This window comes from Crocuta crocuta, unplaced genomic scaffold, assembly GCF_008692635.1.
Source record: "Crocuta crocuta isolate KB4526 unplaced genomic scaffold, BGI_CrCroc_1.0 scaffold762, whole genome shotgun sequence".
In the NCBI taxonomy this organism is placed as follows: Eukaryota; Metazoa; Chordata; class Mammalia; order Carnivora; family Hyaenidae; genus Crocuta; species Crocuta crocuta.
In genome coordinates this window covers 978,124-1,000,408 of record NW_027529524.1, presented here as the reverse complement: position 1 = coordinate 1,000,408, position 22,285 = coordinate 978,124, and the positions used below count along the sequence as shown (strand labels likewise).

At 35.2% G+C, this 22,285-nt stretch overlaps 1 protein-coding gene across 1 annotated transcript in view; it reads left to right on the top strand.

Annotated features, from left to right (window-relative positions):
• Nucleotides 1-22,285, top strand: part of LOC144229016 (uncharacterized) — a 166,554-nt gene that overhangs the window by 83,854 nt on the left and 60,415 nt on the right. The window contains exons 15-17 of the mRNA XM_077760966.1: nt 2,579-2,599; nt 2,950-2,970; nt 22,084-22,104. Of these exons, the coding sequence (XP_077617092.1) occupies nt 2,579-2,599; nt 2,950-2,970; nt 22,084-22,104 (63 nt within the window). The remainder of the gene's footprint in view (nt 1-2,578; nt 2,600-2,949; nt 2,971-22,083; nt 22,105-22,285) is intronic.

The following is a 22,285-nucleotide window of genomic DNA, read 5'->3' as shown; positions in this document are numbered from 1 at the left end:
CCATAAAAGTGAAAGAACAAATTAAACAAGCTGTTAAAAAAAAAAAAAAAAGGAAAAGATTAAGTGGTGGCAATACAAAGAGTTGTACATTAAGCACAATATAACCAAGTGTAATATATGCCTTAGCTGTGGAGATATGCTGGGTTATGACAATGTATCACTGGATATATTTATTTAGCAAAAATTGTGACAAACTATATTGGAAGGATTGGAGGAGGGGATGTACATGGTGGGGGAAAGAGGAAACAGTAATATTTAAAAGCTTGGTAAGAAAAAAATACAAAAACACTAACTCAAAAAGATAAATGCATCCCTAAATTTACTGTAGCATTATTTACAATAGCTTAATTATGGAATACACACACACACACACACACTGAAATACTACTCAACCATCAAAAACAATGAAATTTGCTATTTGCAACAACATGGGTGAATCTAGAGGCTATAATGCCAAGTGAAGAAAGCCAGAAAAAGACCAAATCATACCATATGATTTCACTCATATGCGGAATTTAAGATATAAAACAAAGAAAAAAGAGAGACAAATCAAGAGGCAAACTCCTAACTATAGAGGACAAATTGATGGTAACCAGAGGGAGGTGGGTAGAGGGATGGATGGGTGAAGTAGGAGAAGGGGAATACATGTACACTTAGTGTGATGAGCACTGAGTAATGTATAGAATTGTTGAATCACTAGATTGTACACTTGAAATTAATATATTAGTTAGCTATACTGGAAATAAAATTTATTTATTTTTATTTTTTAATTTTATTTATTTATTTTGAGAAAAAGAGAGAGAGAGACAGTGAGCAGGGAAAAAGCAGGGAGGGAAAGAGAGAATCTCAAGCAGGTTCTGCACTGTCAGCACAGAATCCGACACAGGGCTCAATCCCACCAACCATGAGATCATGACCTGAGTAGATATCAAGAGCCAAAAAAAAAAAAAAAAAAGAGTCTGATGCTTAGCCAGCTGAGCCACCAAGAGGCCCCTGAAATTAAAATTACTTTTAAAATGTCAAGCCTGGTAAGAAGTCAAATATTAAGATGGAATTTTATAAATCAATATAAAACTCTATAGATATGTTATTTAGAAAAGCAGATGTAAAAACTCAAGAAAGTAACAAAAGGGTGTTAAAAGTGGTTCCTTCCAAGGATGAAAAATTGGAAAAAAAAAAAAAAAAGGGAGGGGTCAGAATATTGCAGTTTTTCTTATGTTTATAAAATGAAATGAAGTTTTAAAATATATATTACTTTCATAAAACTGAATTATAAATTTTAGGATCAGGTGAATTTTTAAATTTTTTAATGTTTTATTTATTTCTGAGAGAGAGAGAGAGAGAGAGAGACAGCATGAGCAGGGGAGGGTCAGAGAGAGAGGGAGACACAGAATCTTCAACAGGCTCCAGGCTCTGAGCTGTCAGCACAGAGCCTGATGCGGGGCTCGAACCCACAAACTATTGAGATCATGACCTGAGCTGAAGTTGGACGCTTAACTGACTGAGCCACGCAGGCACCCCAGGTGAATTTTTAATCTATTGGATTTTTAAAGGATTTACAGAAAAGGCTAGTCTCCTCTTAGACCAAAACCACCTATATCTTTAAGTATTATATTTTAGTAAATACAATGGAACCCAGAGAAAGTTCTTTTCCAAATATATTTTGATCTTCTACAGTGTCTGAGGGGCTTTCATTTTTTTTTTATTAAAAAAGAAGTTAATGTTTATGTGTTATTTTGAGAGAGAGACACCACACAGAGCATGAATGGGACAGGGGCAGAGAGAGAGGGAGACACAGAATCCCAAGCAGGCTCCAGGCTCTGCACCGTCAGCACAAAGTCAGATGTGGGGCTCAAACCCACAAACCGTGAGATGATGACCTGATCCGAAGTCAGATGCTCAACCAACTGAGCCACGTAGGAGCCCAAAGGGGTTTTCACTTCTAACCTCCCACATGTTTAATATTCACTCTTATCTCTTCATTCCTCAGAATTCTGCTATATTGTTAATATTTTTAATATAATCATTTCTTACATATAAAAATAGGAATAACATTGGTCTATAAAAAAGTTCCTTAAGAATGTCAATATAGTGGTGCCTGGGTGACTCAGTCGGTTGAGCGTCTGACTTTGGCTCAGTTCATGATCTCACAGTCTGTGAGTTCGAGCCTGCATCGAGCTCTGTGCTGTCAGCTCAGAGCTTTATGTATAACACTACAAAAAAAAAAAAAAAAAAGTCTAAGAGACTCAGACCAGTATGGAAATAATGATGCCAAATTGACCAAAAGGTGATTTTTCAAAGCAAGACTAGATCCTGATTCTTGGGGGCAGCTCCTGGCTCCACTAATTATTAGCTGTGTGACTTTGAGTAAAATCTATGTGCAGAATCTTCACCATGGGCAACTGAAGTTAAATAATTTTAATAACATAAAGCTCTTATACAAGTGCTTGGCACCTGGTAATTTAATCAACATAAATAGCCTGATATTAGTGTTCTAAGATAATTTAAGCCTAAACAAAGTTCTTATCAAGTATGCTAGCAAACCACATCAAACTTACTCTCTTTTGTTTTATTTTAGGGAAATATTCAGCAGCCACAGGTGAGTTTTGCATTCATTAACTAATGCCCTTTACCATTTAGAATTATGAGAAATATTTGTAAACTCTACCTTAAATAAATTCAGCTTTTCACATATAAGAGCACTTATTTGCTTTAACTTCTCTCTTCCCTTCTCAGAAACTTATTTAGCATAAAAATTTAATTGTACTCATAAAATGAAAAAGAATAAATATAATCTAACTGTAAAGATAAAAACATTTTGTCCTTGGCTCATAGTACCAAGTATTGGAAGGTTTGGAGTGCTATTTCTTGACAGAGATAAGAATGTTAAGAAGATCCTTAATCTTCTATCAATCAAACCACCCTAATTTATTTGTGTTTGTATTTTAGGAAATATTGAGAGCATCCTCAGTAAGTTTCATTACCATTTCTCAGTTTGAATGGTTTCTGAACACCAAAGTGTATGAAGACCTTTTGCAAAATCTGATCATTAGCATATCAAGCTCTGCAAATCTTAATATTACTTCTCATTCCACATTGTTTTCCATTAGTCAGATTTTGCAGATTACTGATAGTATCCAGGAAATTTTAATTGCATTGATTAACTAAGAGAGGAAAAACAGAAACCTTCACAACCATTTTAAAAAATATACATTCTAGGGGCGCCTGGGTAGCTCAGTTGGTTAAGCATCCAGCTTTGGCTCAGGTCATGATCTCACCCTTCATCAGTGCAAGCCCCACCATCGGGCTCTGTGCTAACAGCTCAGAGCTTAGAGCCTGCTTCGGATTCTGTGTCCCCATCTCTCTCTCCCCTCCCCCTCTCATTCTCTGTATATATACACACACATGTATATATATTCTAGGGTGCCTGGGTGGCTCAGCCAGTTAAGCATCTGATTCTTGGTTTCCCCTCAGGTCATGATCTCACAGTTCCTGAGTTCCAGGCCCACATCAGGCTCTGTGCTGATGGTGCAGAGCCTGCTTCGGATTCTCTCTCTTTCCCTCTCTCTCTACCCCTCCACTGCTCACTCCCTCTCAACATAAATAAACTTAAAATTTTTTTAATAAATAAAAATATACATTCTATATATTATAAATGAGGAGAGTCCAGTTTGGAGAAAAGAGAGAGGGGTGATAGAAAAGAGCATAATGTTCTATCTACTACTTTCCCTAAGTGATTTCAACCTCATCTTTGCACTGGATAGAATACAAAAGTAGCTAAAGCCTGTATCTTCAAAAGCAAGATCCACAAAAGGGAAAGCACAATGAAAGCCCCCAAAGGGGTCAACTTTTTTAAAATGATAGGAAACTTTCACCTCTTTTAATTATCTTTTAAAAAACATAATTATCTCCCATTTAAAAAATTATTTGAATATCTCTTCTGTGAGGTGCCCATTGAAGTCCATGACTGACAACTTTATCCTAATCCTGAAGCCTATATTAATTCCTTTATTTTATACCTTTCTATGTCCTAAACATATTCCATTTTTTTTTTCCTTTTAGGTTTAGCTCTTAGCAGAAACTTGATCATTCATTAGTAAATTACCATCTAAAGTCCATTAGATTTGAATTACTTTTTTCCCCTTATTTCTGTTTCTGGTTCCTGTTGGGAAAAATTATTTATTCCTTAGCAATCACTGCATTCAACAAATAAAACAGAATCTTAAGGAAAAATTAAAGTACATTAATTAATAGATGGTACTAATAAGAGAAATGCTGTCCTAGGTAGTTAATTCATGTAACAGAAAATACAAATTAAATATGCAATGACTTAGTATCTATTGTATATGAGATTAACAAAACCCAATGTTGGTGGGATTATAAGGGAATAGATATGTTATTCATGTTTTTAAGAGAAAATACTGTATACTAAGACAAAATCTAGCAAAAATCTTAAACACATAGCTCTAGAGGAATAGCTAAGCAGAATGTAGTTAATAAATCCAACATACTTTATATTATAATTAGGAAAGACAATTGTGAAGATGGTTAAGTCTAGACTCTACAATGTAATAAAGAAAAGAATTTAAACTTACATGTACACTGTAATCAAAATAGGAAAACATGCACCCCAATGTTTATAGCAGCATTATCAACAATAGCCAAAATTATGGAGTAGCCAAATATCCATTGACTGATGAATGGACAAAGAAGATGTGGAATAAATTGTGTCTTTATAAACTTTGGAAACCTTATAGTGTTTTATTATATTGTGAATTTATACAAAAGATTTTTTAATTTTGTTTAATATTTGAGGCTTTCCTCTAACATTTTTATTGTTCAACCAATTACATACATAATTCAAAAATGTTATGGAATTGTAGTAAGGTACATCAATTTCCTACAGCAGCTTTTGACTCATTAGAATTACTCTTTAATATTTCATATTCTACTATGTCATTTTTATTTGTTTTTTATTGATTCTATTATTTATCTGTAAGGTATTGGTTTTTTTTATTTTAAATTTTTTGACATCCAAAAAACTGTACATAGTTTACATACATAACTTGATGAGAGATAACTATACATCCATGAAACCATCACCATAATCTGTACCATTAACCATCAAGAGTTTCATCTCTTTTATTTACCCTTTTTTTTGTAATAAGAACAATTAACATAAGATCTACCCTTGAAACACATTTTGAAGCATACAATCAAAGTGACTATAGCCACTATGCTGTACAGATCTCTCAGACTTATTCATTTTGTATAACCAAAAGTTTGTGCCCTTTGATTAATTAATATCTCCCCATTTCTCCCTCTTCCTAGCCCATGGTAATCATCATTCCACTCTTGCTATTATGAGCTTGACGATTTTAGATTTTACATGTAATTAAGATCATGCAGTATTTGTACTTGTATGTCTGACTTCACTTAGCATAATGTCCTCCAATTTTATTCATGTCACAGACAAGAGGACTTTCTTCTTTCTAATGGCCAAATAATACTCAATTGTATGCATATTCCATATTTTCTTTATCCATTCATCTATCATTTATATTGCTTCCATGAATTGGCTATGGTGAATAATGCTGCAGTAAACATGGGAGTGCAGGGTTCTCTTCGTGATACTGATTTCTTTTAGATATATATATAGAGAGAACTAGGCTTGATGGATCATTTGGTTGTTTCATTTTTTGTTTCTTGAGAAAACTCCATAGTGTTTTCCATAGCGGCTGTAGAATTTACATTCCCACCAACAGTGTATGAAGGCTCCATTTTCTATATATCCTCACTAACACTAATTGTCCTTTTTTTATATCCATCAGAACAGATGTGAAGTGCTATCTCATTGTGGTTTTTATTTGCATTTCCCTGATGATTAGTGATGTTGAAAACATTTTCATACATGCTGATCATTTGTATGTCTTCTTTTAAGAAATGTCTGTCTAGGTCTTTTGTTTTTAATCTGGTTATTTTTGGTTGTTATTGTTGTTGAGTTGTATGAGTTCCTTTAATATATTATACATTAACCCTTTATCAAATACATAATTGGCAAAATTTTCTCCTAATTTGTAGATTAAAATTGCTTCATTATTTTACATGTGGATATCCACTTTTCCCAACATCACTTATTGAAGAAACTATTCTTTCCCCCACTGTGTATTCTTGGTTCTCTTGTCAAAGATCAGTTGACCATATATGGGTGAGATTATTTCTGGACTCTATTCTGTTCCATTGGTCTGTATATCCATTTTTATACCAGTATCACACTATAGCTTTGTATTACATTTGGAAATCAGAAAGTGTATTCCTCCAACTTTGTTATTGCCCAAAATTGCTTTGGTTTTTTGAGGTCTTCTGTAGTTCCATATCAATTTAGCATTATTTTCTGGAAAAAAAAAAAAAGTCATTGGGATTCTGATGGGGATTAAATTGAATCTGTAGATCAGATTGTTTTGGGTAGTAAAGACATTTTAACAATATTAATTTTTCCAATCCATGAAAATAAATATCCCTCCTTTTATTTGTCTTCTTTAATTCCTCTCATCAGTGTTTTGTGGTTTTCACTATATACGTATTTTTACCTTCTTGATTAAGTTTATTCCTAAGTATCTTTTTTTAATACAATTGTAAATGATATAGTTTTATTAATTTCCTTTTCAGGTAAATCATTAATGTATACAAATGCAACTGATTTTTGTATGTTGATATTCTATCCTGTAACTTTGCTGAATTCATTTATTAATATTAATAGCTTTCTGAAGAGTTTGTGAAGTCTTTAGGGTTTTCAACATACTGGCTCATATCATCTGCAAGCAGAGACCATATTACTTCTTCCTTTCAGATTTGGACACCTTCCATTTCTTTTTATTTTCTATTGCTCTGGCTAGGACTTCTAGTACTATGTTAAATAGAAGTGGTGATAAAGAGGGGATCCTGGGTTGGTTAAGCATCCAACTTCAGCTCATCACTGTGAGTTTGAGCTTCCCATTGGACTCTCTGTTGTCAAAACGGAGATCACTTTGGAGCCTCTGTCTCCCTCTCTCTCTGCCCCTTCCTCCACACTCTCTCTCTTTAAAAAAATAAATAAACATTTTTTTAAAAAAATAAGCAGTGAAAAAGAGAGGGGAAAATCAAGAAGTGTCCATCAAAAGGGGCAAAGTTTCAGTTATGCAAAATAATTCAGTTCTAGAAATTCACTGTATAACCTAAGGCCTATGATTGACAATATTTATTGTATACTTAAAATTTTGCTAAGTAAATCTTATGTTAAGTGCTTTTATGACAAAAATAGGAAAAAATATATATACATATAAATTTTTTGATCAAGCATTTTATTCTATTCTTTCTCCACCTTCTACCTTTCTTCTTTTTCTTATTTTCCTCTCTCTTTATCTTGATTTAGCTTTATATCTTTTTTATTATCTGTTTGGATTTCTTTTCTCCCCTTCTATGTTTCTCTTTTTATGGGATCAGATCCACTCCCCTTTCCTTTTTTCCCCAGGGTTACTTCAACAAACAAATTAAAGCACATCTATGAAGGTCCAAACATTCCACCACTACAAACAAGAAGGAGCTCTACAGAAGATGGAGTTCTGCAGATCTCTGCAGTGGGATTTAGTAGCCAAAACACAACAACAAAGTGCATACAAAATATTCCAAAAACACTTCCATGAGTGCCAGGCCCTGGCAATATATGACCCCTTTTTAATATAGTAGTACTCTAAGGTTCAGGACACATAACAAACTTTTAAAACACACAAAAGACAGAAACATAGCCAAAATGACAAAATGGAAGAACTCTCCCCCAAAAAAAGTGCAAAAAGAAATCACAGGCAGAGAATTGCTCAAAACAGATACAATATCTGCACAAGAATTTATAATAACAGCCATCAGACTACTAGCTGGTCTTCAAATAAGCATAAAAGACACCAGAGAAACTGTTACTGCAGAGAGCAAAACTAGGAACTAGTCAGGATTAATTTCAAAATGCTATAAATGAGATGTAAAATAAACTAGATACAGTGACAGCTAGAATTCAAGAAGCAGAGGAGAGAATAAGTGAAATAGAAGATAAAATTTTTATGGAAATTAATTCCATGTAAAATAATGAAGCTGAAAAAAGGGAAAGGAAACTACTAGATCATGATGGGAGACTTAGAGAACTAAGTGAGTCCATGAAACACTTATCATAAGAGTTCTAGAAGAAGAAGAGTGAGAGAAATGGGCAAAAGGTTTATTTGAGGAGCGCCTGGGTGGCTTAGTCGGTTAAGCGTCCGACTTTCGCTTAGGTCATGATCTCGCGGTTCATGGGTTCGAGCTCCTCGTCGGGCTCCGTGCTGACTGCCAGCTCAGAGCCTGGAGCCTGTTTCAGTCTGTGACTCCCTCTCTCTCTCTGACCCTCCCCTGCTCATGGTGTCTCTCTCTCTCTCTCTCGTAGAAATAAATAAAACATTAAAAAAAAAACTTAAAAAAAAAAGTTTATTTGAACAAATTATAGTTGAGAACTTCCCTAATCTGGGGAAGAAATAGGCATCCAAGTCCTAGAGGCACAGGAAAATCCTTTTAAATCAACAAAAACAGGCCAACACATGGACATATCATAGTGAAAATGGCAAAATACAGAGATAAAGAGAGAATTCTGAAAGCAGCTAGGACAAATGGGCCTTAACCTACAAGGGTAGGTAGAAACATAAGGTTAGTAGCAGACCTGTCCTCTGAAACTTAGGAGGCCAGAAGTTAATGGCAGGAAATATTTAATGTGCTGATAGGAAAAATATGCAGCCAAAAAGATTTTATCCAGCGAGGGGAGTCATTCAGAATAGAGGACAGATAAAGACTTTCCCAGACAAAAGAAAAAACAAAAAAGTTTGTGACCGCTAAACCAGCCCTGCAAGAGATACTAAGTGGAACTCTGAATGGAAATCAGCAAAGACTACAAAGGACCAGAGAACATCACTGAAACATGAAATTACAGAAAACATAATGGCACTAAGTTCATATCTTTCAATAATCACTCTGAATGTAAGTGGACTAAATGCCCCCAATAAAAACACATAGGGCAGCAGAATGGATAAGAAAAGACAAGATCCATGTATATGCTGCCTACAAGGGACTCATTTTAGACACAAGGACACCTACAGATTGAAAGTGAGGGGATGGAGAACCATCTGTCAGGCTAGTGGATGTCAAAAGAAAGTCAGTATAGTCATACTTACATCAAACAAACTATATTTTAAAACAAAGACTATAACAAAAGATAAAGAAAGGCATATCATAATTAAGGGGTCTATCCATCAAGAAAAGCTAACAATTATAAATATTTGTGCCCCCAAATATATACATTTATTAACCACAAACATAAGCAAAATTATTGATAATAGCATCATAATTGTAGAAGACTTTAATACTCCACCTAACAACAATGGACAGATTATCTAGGCAGAAAATCAATAAAGAAACAACAGTACTGAATGACACATTGGGCCAGATGGACTTAATAGATACATTCAGAATATTTAATCCTAATGCAGTAGAATACACATTCTTTTTGACTGCATATGAAATATTTTCCAAAATAAATCACACATGGGCCACAAATCAACCTTCAACAGGTACAAAAAGATTGAGATCATACCATGCGTATTTTCAGATCACAACATTTTGAAACTTGAAATCAACCACAAGAAAAAATTTGGAAAGCCCCCAAATACATGGAGGTTAAAAAACATCCTATTTAAGAATGAATAAGTTAATGAGGAAATTAAAGAAGATATTTAAAAATACATGGAAGTCAATGAAAATGAAAACAAAACAGCCTAAACCCTTTAGGATGCAGCAAAGGCAGTTCTAAGAGGAAAATACATTGCAATTTAGGCCTACCTCAGGAAGTAAGAAAGGTCCCAAATACACAATCTAACCTCCCATCTAAAGGAGCTAGAAAAGAAGCAGCAGATAAAGTCCAAGGCCAATAGAAGAAGGGGAACAATAAAGACTGTAGCAGAAATAAATGATTTAGAATCAAAAAACAAAAAACCCAATAGAGCATGTCAATAAAAGTAAGAGCTGGCTTTCTGAAAGAAAAAACAAAATTGATAAACCCCTAACCAGACTTCCCAAAAAGAAAAGAAAGAGGACCACCTATGATAAAATTGTGTATGACAGAGGAAAGATCACAATCAATAATACAGAAATACAAAGAATTATAAGAGAATACTAAGAAAAATTATATGTGAACAAACTGGACAATCTGGAAGAAATGAAACAATTCCTAGAGACTCACACACTACCAAAACTTAAATGGGAAGAAATAGAAATTTTGAACAGAGCCATAACCATAAAGAAATTGAATCAGCTATCAAAAATCTCCCAACAAATAAGAGTTCTGAGACAGATGTTTCCAGGGGGAATTCTACCAGACATTTAAAGGAAAGTTAGTATCTATTCTTCGCAAACTGTTCCAAAAAATCGAAATGGAGGTAGAGCATCCAAACTAATTATATAAAGCCAGCATTACTTTGATTCCAAAACCAAAGACCCCACTAACAAAGAGAATTATAGGCCAATATTCCTGAGGAACACAGGTCCAGAAATTCTCAACAAGATACCAACAAGTTGAATTTAACAGTGTATTAAAATAATTATTCACCACAATCAAGGGGAATTTATTCCTTGGCTGCAAGGCTAGTTCAATATTTGCAAATCAATCACTGTGATAATAGAAGAAAGGATAAGAACCATATAATCTTTTTAATAGATACAGAAAAAGCTTTTGACAAAACATAGCATCCTTTCTTGATAAAAACCTTCAAGAAAGTCAGGATAGAAAGAACATATTTTAACATCATAAAAGCCATAAATGATAGGCCCACAGCTAATATCATCCTCAGTGAGGAAAAACTGAGAGCTCTCCTCCTAAGACAAGGAAAATAACAGGGATGCCCTTTCTCACCACTGTTATTCAACATAGTGTTGGAAGTCCTAGCCTCAGCAATCAGACAAAATGAAATAAAAAGCATTCATATTGGCAAGGAAGAAGTAAAACTTTCACTCTTCACAGGTGATATGATACTCTACATGGAAAACCTGAAAGACTCTACCCAAAAACTGCTAGAGCTGATACATGAATTCAGCAAAATCACAGCATGTGAAATCAGTGTACAGAGGGGCGCCTGGCTNAAAAAAAAAAAAAAGGAAAAAAGAAAAATCAATGTACAGAAGTAAGTCGCATTTTATACACCAATAATGAATCAGCAGAAAAAGATATCAAAGAATTGATCCCATTTACAACTGCACCCAAAACCATAAGATATCTAGGAATAAACCTAACTAAAGAAACAAAAGATCTGTATGCTGAAAACTATAGAAATCTTATGAAAGGAATTGAAGAACACACAAAGAAATGGAAAAGCATTCCACACTCATGGATCTGAAGAACAAGTATTGTTAAAATGTTGATACTACTAGAAGCAATCTACACATTCAATGCAATCCCTATCAAAATAACACCAGCATTCTTCACAGAGCTAGAATGAACAGTCTTAAAATTTTTTATGGAACCAGAAAAGACCCAAATAGCCAAATAATGTTGGAAAAGAAAACTAAAGCTGGGAGCATGGAAATCCCAGACTTTAACCTGTATTACAAAGCTTTAGTCATCAAGACTGCATGGTTCTGGCATGAATACAGACAAACAGATCAATGGAATAGAATAGAGAACCCTGTATAAGACCCACAAATATACAGCCAACTAATTTTCAACAATGCAAAAAAGAGTATCCAATTGAAAAAAGACACTCTATAATGAGACTTTAGCAAATTGTGCTACTAGAACTGTACTGCAACATGCAGAAGAATGAAATTGAATGACTTTCTTACACTATACACAAAAATAAATTCATAACAGATGAAAGACTTTAATGTGAGACAGGAAACCATTAAAATCCTACAGGAGAAAACAGGCAGAAACCTTGTTGACCGAGGCTGCAGCAACTTCCAACTTGACGTGTCTCCAGAGGCAAGGAAAACAAAAGTAAAAATGAACTATTGGGACCTCATCAAGATGAAAACTTTCTGGGGGCACCTGGGTGGTTTAGTCGGTTAAGCGTCCGACTTTCGCTTAGGTCATGATCTTGCGGTTCGTGGGTTCGAGCCCCGCGTCGGGCTCTGTGCTGACTGCCAGCTCAGAGCCTGGAGCCTGTTTCAGTCTGTGACTCCCTCTCTCTCTGACCCTCCCCTGCTCACGCTGTTTCTCTCTCTCCTAGAAATAAATAAAACATTAAAAAAAAAAAAGATGAAAACCTTCTGCACAGCAAAGGGAACAGTCAATTAAACTAGAAGGCAAACAACAGATGGGAGAAGATATTTGCAAATGACATATTGGACAAAAGGTTAGTATCCAAAATATATAAAGTACTTACCAAGCTCAACACCCCCCAAAGAAAACAAATAATCCGGTGGCAAAATAGGCAGAAGATATGAATAGACAGTTTTCCAAAGAAGACATCCAGGTGGCTAATGGACACATGAAAACACGTTCAGCAACACTCATCCTCAGGGAAATACAAATCAAAATCACAATGAGATACCATCTCACACCTGTCAGAATGGCTAAAATTAACAACTCAGGAAACAACAGATATTGGCCAAGATGTAGAGAAAGAGGAACCCTTTTGCATTGTTGGGAGTGCAAACTGGTGCAGCTACTCTGAAAAACCATTTGGAGCTTCCTCAAAAAATTTCAAATAGAACTATCCTATGACCCAACAACTGCATTACTAGGAATTTATCCAAAGGATATAAAAATGGTGATTTGAAGGGACACATGCACCCCAATGTTTACAGCAGCACTATCAACAATAGCAAAAGTATGGAAAGAGCCCGAATGTCCACCAACTGATGAATGGATAAAGAAGATGTGGCATATATATATATATGTATGTATATATGTATGTATATATGTATATGTATATATATAACACAGCAATGAAAAAGAAGGAAATCTTGCCATTTGCGACAACATGAATGGAACTGGAAGGTATTATGCTAAGGGAAATAAGTCAGTCAAAGAAAGACAGATATCATATGATTCTTCTGATATGTGGAATTGGAGAATCATAGCAGCTGAAGATAGGAGAAGGGAAGGAAATATAAGATAAATAGAGAGGGAGACAAACCATAAGAGACTCTTAAATACAAAGAACAAACTGAGGGTTGTTCGAGAATGGGGCTTGAGGGGGCATTAAGTGGTGACAGGCATTAAGAAGGGCAGTTTTGGGGATGGGCACTAAGCATCATATATAAGATATGAATCACTGGGTTCTGCTCCTGAAACTAAGACTACACTGAATGTTAACTAACTTGAATATAAAAAAATAGAAAATCAATAACACAAGAAAACAAAAGAGAGGAGAGAAAGATGGTGATAGATTAGGAGGAGCCTAGGCTCACCTATCCCTATGAATACAACAAAATAACTGTCAAATCATCCTAAATACCCCAGATATCAACCTGAAGACTGGCAGAACAAACTCCACAATTAAAGGCAGAGAGAAGCTACATCAAAGAAGGTAGGAAGTGCAGAGACATGCCTTAAGAGAGAAACAGATCATGGCCACTGTGGTGAAGAGGGAGTTGTGGTCACAGAGAAGAGTGAAAAGACAGACTAGCACACAAGGGAGCCCACACTGGAAGAAGAATCCCCATAGCGATAAGCTTGCAAAATGAGAAGAATCAAATTTTATGAGTTCTTACACCAGTAGGGCTTAAAGACTAGAGTTCTAAAGGCCAGTGTGTTAGGCTCTGTGAGAGCTCAGAGGGCATTTGGGTTGCTCTTGGGAAAAGGCAGCACAAATAATCCATGGATATATAGCATGGAAACAGTAATCTGAAGAGTACCTAGGGCACACAGTGGGAAGGTTAGTTGCTCAATTTGTAGCATGTCCCAGAGGCAGCATTTACAGAGAAACTCCTCCAGAAAAAAAGGAACCATTTTCCTCCCCTTATTCTCAGCATAAAACATAAATACAACATAAATACACCTATAGTAACCAGCACAGCACCAACACTTACAACCTAACCAGGTTACACAAAGCACTGCTGCCTCTCCCATGCACTGGTAGAACTGCCCTTCCCACTCATGCTTGCCTCAGTCCCAGTAATGGGGGTTGCCTGCTCCGGAAGAATCTACCCAACATGCATCTCCTGACCTGAGAGTTTTGTTGAGGCTCCGTTTTGGTGGCAGTAGTGACAAGCCTAATTTCATAAGCAGATCAGAGCACACCTAGTTAAAACATCACATTCAGACCAGGGACCAAACACTGCTCACAACAGGAAAAAAGAAAAAGTGTCTGCATATGACTGGCCTGAAGGATAAGTGGTCAGGACACAGCAGAGCACACATGTCATACATTGGAGACACTCCCATAAGTGCCAGGCCCTGTGGAACAGGGCACACTGCACTGCAGGCACTACAGGACCTCTTCTTCATAAAGCCATTGTGCTTGAGAATAGGAGGCAAAGCTGACTTTCCTAACACAGAGAAAACAGGGCACAGACATTTATACAAAATGAGAAGACAGAGGAATTTGTCCCAAGTGAAAGAACAGGACAAGGTCGTGGTCAGAGATCTAAGTATAACAGATATATGTAACATGCCTGTTAGAGAATTTAAAGCAATAGTAAGGATACTCACAGAACTTGCAAAAAGCATGGAGAACATCAGTGAGACCATTAACACAGACATAAAAAATAAGATAGCAGAGATAAAGGGCTCAATAAACAAAATGAGAAAAATGCTCGATGAAATGGACAACAGAGTGGAAGAAGAGAGAAACAAAACAGTGACCTAGAATTTATAGTAAGGGAAGCTATTAAGCTAAACAAATGAGAGAGAAAAGAATTATGCAAAATGAGAATAGACTTAGAGAATGCAATGACTCCATCAAACATAATAATATTTGTACATTTGGAGTCTCAGAAGAAAAGAGAGCAAAGGGGGAAGAAAATGTTTAGAGGAAATAGTAGCTGAGAACACCCCTAATCTGGGAAAGAAAACAGGTATCCAGATTCAGAAGGCACAGAAAATCTCCATCGAAATTTATGGAAGCAGATCCAAATCATGACATTGTAATTAAAATAAAAAGTAGTAGTGATAAAAAAAAATATTAAAAGTAACAAGTAAAAAAAGACAATTACATACAAAGGATACCACACTGGCCATAGGGGATTTTCAGCAAAAACTTTCCAAGCCAAAAAGGAGTGATACAATATATTCAAACTGCTAAATGGGAAAAAATTGCTGCCAAGAACACTCTATCTAGCAAGGTTATCATGGAATGAGAGATAGTTTCCCAGGCAAACAAACATTAGAGTTCATGACCACTAAACCACCCCTTCAAGAAATATTAAATGGGACTCCTCAAGTGGAAATGAAAGACCAGAAATGACAGTAGGAACACAAGAAACACAAAAGCAGGAAAAATGAATATTTCCATTTAAAAAATCAGTCAAGAAACTCACAAAATTAAAGGATGTAAAATATGACACATATACTTAAAATGTGGGAAGGAGAGGAGAAAAGAATGGGTTCAAACTTAAATGATCACCAACTTAGTATAGACTGCTATATGCAGAAGAGGTTATATACAAAGCAAAGTCTTTAAAACAAAGACTGAAACGAGACAAAGAAGGACACTAAGTGATAATAAAAGGAACAATCTAACAAAAAGATATAACAATTGCAAATTTGTATGCAGCCAATGCAGAAACACACAAATACATAAAACAGTGAATCACAAACATAAAGGAGCTAATCTACAATAATACAATAATAGTAGGGGCACCTGGGTGGCTCAGTCAGTTAAGTATCTGACTCTTGATTTCAGCTTAGGTCATGATCTCATGGTTCATGAGTTCAAGCCTCATATCAGGCTCTGCACTGACAACGTGGAACCTCCTTGGGATTCTCTCTCTCCCTCTCTTTCCTTCTGCCCCTCCCTTGCTTCTTTCTCTATGTCTCTGTCTCTGTCTCTCTCTCTTTCAAAAAAAAAGAAAAAGAAAAAATATAATACAATAATAGTAGCAGACTTTAACAGTCCTCTTATAGCAATGGACAAATCATCTAAACCGAAAATCAACGAAGAAACAATAGCTTTGAATGACACATTGGAACACTTGGATTTAACATATACACTCAGAACCTTTCATCTTTAAATAACAGAATACACATTCTTTTCAAATATAGATGGGACATCCTCCAGAATAGATCACATATTAGGCCACAAAAAAAGCTGCAACATATTTAAGAAGATTGAAGTCATACCATGCATCTTTTCTATGAAACTAGAGGTCAACCACAAGAAAACATCTGGAAACACCAAAAATACGTGGAGGTTAAATGACATGGAGGTTATATGAATTGCAACTAAACCTAATAGTAAACTTATATCAAAAAACACTAATAAATATGCAAAGAATAAAGAGAAAGAAATCCAAATACGTCACTAAAAAAAAAAAACAAAACAAAAGAGAAAACCCTGAGAACAAGAGAGATAAGAAAGGATCAGAGAATCTTCAGACCACAAAATAAATTAAAAAATGAGTCAACCAGGAAATCAAAGAAGAAATATAAAACTAGATGAACCAAATGAAAATGAAAAACAATGGTTCAAAACTACTGGATGCAGCAAAAGTAATTCTAAGAGGGAAGTTTATAGTAATACAGACTCACCTCAAGAAGCAAGAAAATCACAAATAAAAACCCTAACCCCACACATACAGGGGCTAGAAATAGAAAAACAAAAGAAGCCAAAAGCTGGGAGAATGAAAGAAGGAAAGAAATAATAATGATTACAGCAGACATATATGATATACAACCTAAATAAACAAACAAACAAACAAACAAAAAACAGAAACAAAAACAAAAACAAGAAAGACAAAACAAAAACAGAAACATAACAGTAGAAAAGATCAGTGAAACCAAGAGCTGGTTCTTTGAAAAAATCAATAGAATTAATGAAGTTGTAGAGAAAAGGACCCAAATACATAAAATCACAAATGAAATAGAAAAAATAACAACCAATACCACAGAATTATAAGATAATATTATAAAAAAGATATGCCAAAAAATTACACAATCTCCAAGAAATGGATAAGTTCCTAGAAATATAAAACCTACAAAAACTGAAGCAGAAAGAAATAGAAAATTTGAACAGACCAATTACCAGCAAAGAAATTAAATCAATAATCAAAAAACTTCCAACAAGGGTGTCTAGGTGGCTCAATCAGTTATAAATCCAACACTTGACCTCAGCTCAAGTTGTAATTTCTTTTTGTTTTTATTTATTTTTATTTTTTAAATGTTTTATCCATTTCTAAGAGAGAGAGACAGCGTGAGCAGGGGAGGGTCAGAGAGAGAGGGAGTCACAGACTGAAACAGGCTCCAGTCTCTGAGCTGGCAGTCAGCACAGAGCCCGACGCGGAGCTCGAACCCACGAACCGCGAGATCATGACCCAAGCGAAAGTCGGACGCTTAACCGACTAAGCCACCCAGACGCCCCTCAAGTTGTAATTTCATGGTACATAAGATTAACCCCCATGTCTCTTCATCAGGCTCTGCACTGACAGCACAGAACTTGCTTGTGATTCTCTTTCCCTCTCTTTCTCTCTCTCTCTCTCTGCCCCTTCCCTGCACTCTCTCACTCCTGGTCTCTCTCAAGATAAATAAATAAACATTAAAAAAAAAAACAAAAAAACTCCTAACAAACCAATGACCAGGACCAGGTGGATTCACAGGTGAATGCTGCCGAAGATTTAAAGAAGAGTTAGTACCTAGTCTTCAAAAACTATCCCCCTCCCAAAAAAAGGAAAAGAAAAAGAAAACCATCTAAATTTATGTTATGAGGCCAGCATGACTCTGATAACAAAATCAGTTAAAGATCTAATAAACAAACTACAGACCAACATCTCTGATGAACACTGATGCAAAAATCCTCAACAAAATACAAGCAAACTGAATCCAACAATACATTAAATAAATCATACACCCATTCACCACAATCATTTGGGATTTAATCCTGGGTTACAAGTGTGATCTAACATTCTCAAATCAATCAATGTGATACATCACATCAATAAGAGAAAGAATAAAAACCATATGGTCCTTTTAATAGATGCAGAAAAAGCATCTGACAAAGTAAAACATCCATGTATAATAAAAACCCTCAAGAATATAGGTTTAAAAAATACCTACCTCAACATAATCAGGGCCATATATGAAAAAAACCACAGCTAACATCATCCTTGATAGGGAAAAACTGAGAACTTTTCCCTTAAGGTCAGGAACAAGACAAGGATGTCCACTCTGTCCACTTTTATTCAGCATAGTACTGGAAGTCCTAGCCTCAGCAATCAGAAAACATAAAGAAATAAAAGATACACAAATTGGTGAGAAAGAATTAAAACTTTGCTTATTTGAAGATGACATGATACTCTATACATAACTGAGTGATTCCACCAAAACTTTGCTAGAACTGATACATGAAGTCAATAAAGTCACAATGTACAGAATCAATGTACAGACAACTGTTCATTTCTATACACCAATAATGAGCCATCAGAAAGAGAAATTAAGAAAATAATCCCATTTACAATTGTACCCCAAATAATATAATGCCTAGGAATAAAGCTAATCAAAAAGGTAAAAAACCTATACTCTGAAAAATATTTAACATTGATGAAAGAAGTTGAAGAGGACACAAAGAAATAGAAAGACATTCCATGCATTTGAATTAGGAGAACAAAATTTTTTTAAATACCTACACTACTCAAAGCATTATATATTTAATCCAATCCCTACCAGAATACCAATATTTTCCCAACATTTTTCACAGAAATAGAACAATCTTAAAATTTGTATGGAACCACAAAAGAACCCAAATACCCAAAGTAGTCTGGAAAAAAAAAAGGAGCAAGGCTGGAGACACTACAATTCCCAACTTCAAGTTATATTTCAAAGCTGTAGTTATCAAATCAATATGTACTGGCACAAAAATAGACACCTAAATCAATAGAACCGAACAGAAAGCCCAGAAATAAACCACAATTATATAGTCATTTCATCTGGACAATGCAGGAAAGAATATCCAATGAGAAAAAGGCAGTCTTTTCAACAAATAGTGTTGGTAAAACTGGACAGCAACGTGCAAAAGAATAAACTGTACCACTTTCTTACACCAAACCAAAAAAAAAAAAAAAAAAAACTAAAAATGTCCTAAGACCTAAATGTTAATTCATGAAACCATAAAAATCTTAGAAAAGAACACATGCCATAATTTCTTTGACATCAGCTGGAGCAACATCTATCTAGTTAAGTCACCGAGGCAAGGAAAACAAAAACAAAAACAAGCTATTGAGACTACATTAAAATAAAACCTCTACACAGCAAAGGAAATAATCAACAAAACTAGAGGCAATCTACAGAATGGGAGAAGATATTTGCAAATGATGTATATAACAAAGGGTTAGTATCCAAAATATATAAAGAAATTCTACAACTCACCATGCAAGAAACAAATAATCCAATTAAAATTGGACAGAAGACATGAAGACATTTTCCCAAAGAAGACGAACAGATGGCCAACAGACACATGAACAGATGCTCATTATCACTTATCATCAGGAAAATGCAAAGCAAACTACAATGAACATCACCTCACACTTGTCAGAATGGCTAACATCAACAACACAGGAAACAACAAGTGTTGGTAAGGATGTGGAGAAAAAGGAACCCTGTTGCACTGTTGGTGGGAATGCAAACTCATGCAACCACTCTGGAAAACAGTATGGAGTTTCCTCAAAAGGTAAAAAAATAGAACTACTGTATAATCCAGCAATTGCACTACTGGGTATTTATGCAAAGAATACAAAAACACTAATTCATGGTCGCCTGGGTGGCTCACTTTGTTAAGTGTCCAACTTCGGCTCACGTCTCGATCTCACTGTTCATGAGTCATAGCCCCGCTTTGTGCTCTGTGCTGACAGCTCAGAGGCTGGAGCCTGTTTTGGATTCTGTGTCTCCCTCTGTCTCTGCCGCTTCCCTCCCCCTCTCTCTCAAATATAAATAAAAACAGTAAAAAATAAAAGTAAAAAGGTAATTCAAAGGAATATATGCACCCTATATTTATGGCAGCATTATTTACAATAGCCAAAATATAGAAGTAGCCCAAGCATCTACCGATTGGTGAATAGATAAAGAAGATGTGGCATCTGTGTGTGTGTGTGTATATATATATATATCCAATCAAACATTATTCAGTGATAGAATGAAATCTTGCCATTTGCAACGACATGGATGGAGCTAGATGGTATAATGGTATAATGCTAAGTGAAATAAGTCAGTCAGAGAAAGACAAATCCCATATGATTTCACTCATATGTGAAATTTATGAAATGAAACAAGTGAATAAAAGGAAGTAGAGAGAATGAGAGAGACATAAACCAAGAAAAATATTTATATCTATAGAGAACAAACTGATAGTTACCAGAGGAGAGGTGGGTGGGAGGATGGGTAAAATAGGTAATGGAGACTAGAAAGTCACTTGTCATGATGAGCATCAGTTGATTAAAATTTTAAATTTTTAAATTTTAAAAAGAATGCAAAAGAAAAAAGAAAATAACAAAAAGTGCAGGAGGAAACTTTTGCAGGTGATGGATAATATTATGACATTGATTGTGATGATGGTTTCATTGATGTATATTTATCTCCAAACACATAAAATTGTATACATGAAATATCTATGATCTTTTTACATTAATTATACACATAGCATGAAAAGTACAGCATAGGGAATACAGTCAATAGTGTTATAATAACATTGTATAATGGTAGTGACTATACTTATCATGGTGAGCATTTTGTGATGTATATCATTGATGAATTACTATATTGAACACTTGAAACTAATGTAATATTGTATGTCAACTATATTTCTATTTAAAGGAGAAGAAAATACTGGTCAACAAAAAATGATTAGGAGTCAGACAAAAAGTATTCTATTCTCGGGGCGCCTGGGTGGCTTAGTCGGTTAAGCGTCCGACTTTCGCTTAGGTCATGATCTCGCGCTTCGTGGGTTCGGGCCCCGCGTCGGGCTCTGTGCTGACTGCCAGCTCAGAGCCTGGAGCCTGTTTCGGAGTCTGTGTCTCCCTCTCTCTCTGACCCTCCCCTGCTCACGGTGTCTCTCTCTCTTTCTCCTAGAAATAAATAAAAATATTATAAAAAAAAGTATTCTATTCTCTAAAAAGAAGAAACTTCCAAACCAATAATGTGTAGCCAGAATAGAAGAAGATGGGGCACCTGGGTGACTCAATCAATTGAGTGGCCACTTTCAGCTCAGGTCATGATCTCATGGTTTGTGGGTTTGAGCCCTGCATCAGGCTCTGTGCTGATAGTTCAGGCTCTGTGCTAATAGCTCAGAGCCTGGAGCCTGCTTCAGATTCTGTCTCTTCCTCTCTCTCTCCGCCCCTCCTCCATTCACACTTTGTCTCTCTTTCAAAAATAAATAAACGTTTAAAAAAAAATAGAAGAAAAAAAGTAAAATGAGTGAATAGGAAAAGAGAAAATAAGAATCAAAAATAAAAACAGTCAAGCATGAAAGGGTTTTTGCCATAGCAAAACATAAACATAAATAAAATATATTGCATAAACTGAAATGAAAGAATTTGAAATGCATATATATTAATTTTATACCTCTCAGCTCTATTTGAGGATAGAAAGGCATGGCTAAGGGGAATTATATGCCTTCATTTAGATCTCATGCATAGACTTCTCACTTGGTAAAGATACTACACGGGATAAAAAAAAATTTTGGGTTCCTCAAGGTCCTTTCCAATATTTTAACTGTTTGTCTATTGATACTTCAAGGAGTCTTACCTGGTCAACAGCTTCAAGTCAAAAGATGCAAATATTTTGGCACCTTGTTAGTGTTATTTTTCAAAGTCCATCCTAGAAAAAATTATTGATAGACATTATGAGATGTACATAAAGATTAACTGAAAACATATTTTTGTGTTGTATTTCAGAAAAAAATGCATCATCTACTGGTGAGTTATTTTACTATTTAATAACTATAAAGTACAAGTGTGTAGTAAAGGATTATAGTCACTCTGGCTATTTTCATTCATAACTGTACAAAAACTAAGAATTTCAATGAGTTATTTAAAACATCTTTGATATTTAACTCCACTGATTTCTAGAAATAATACATTGGTAATTAAGTAAACT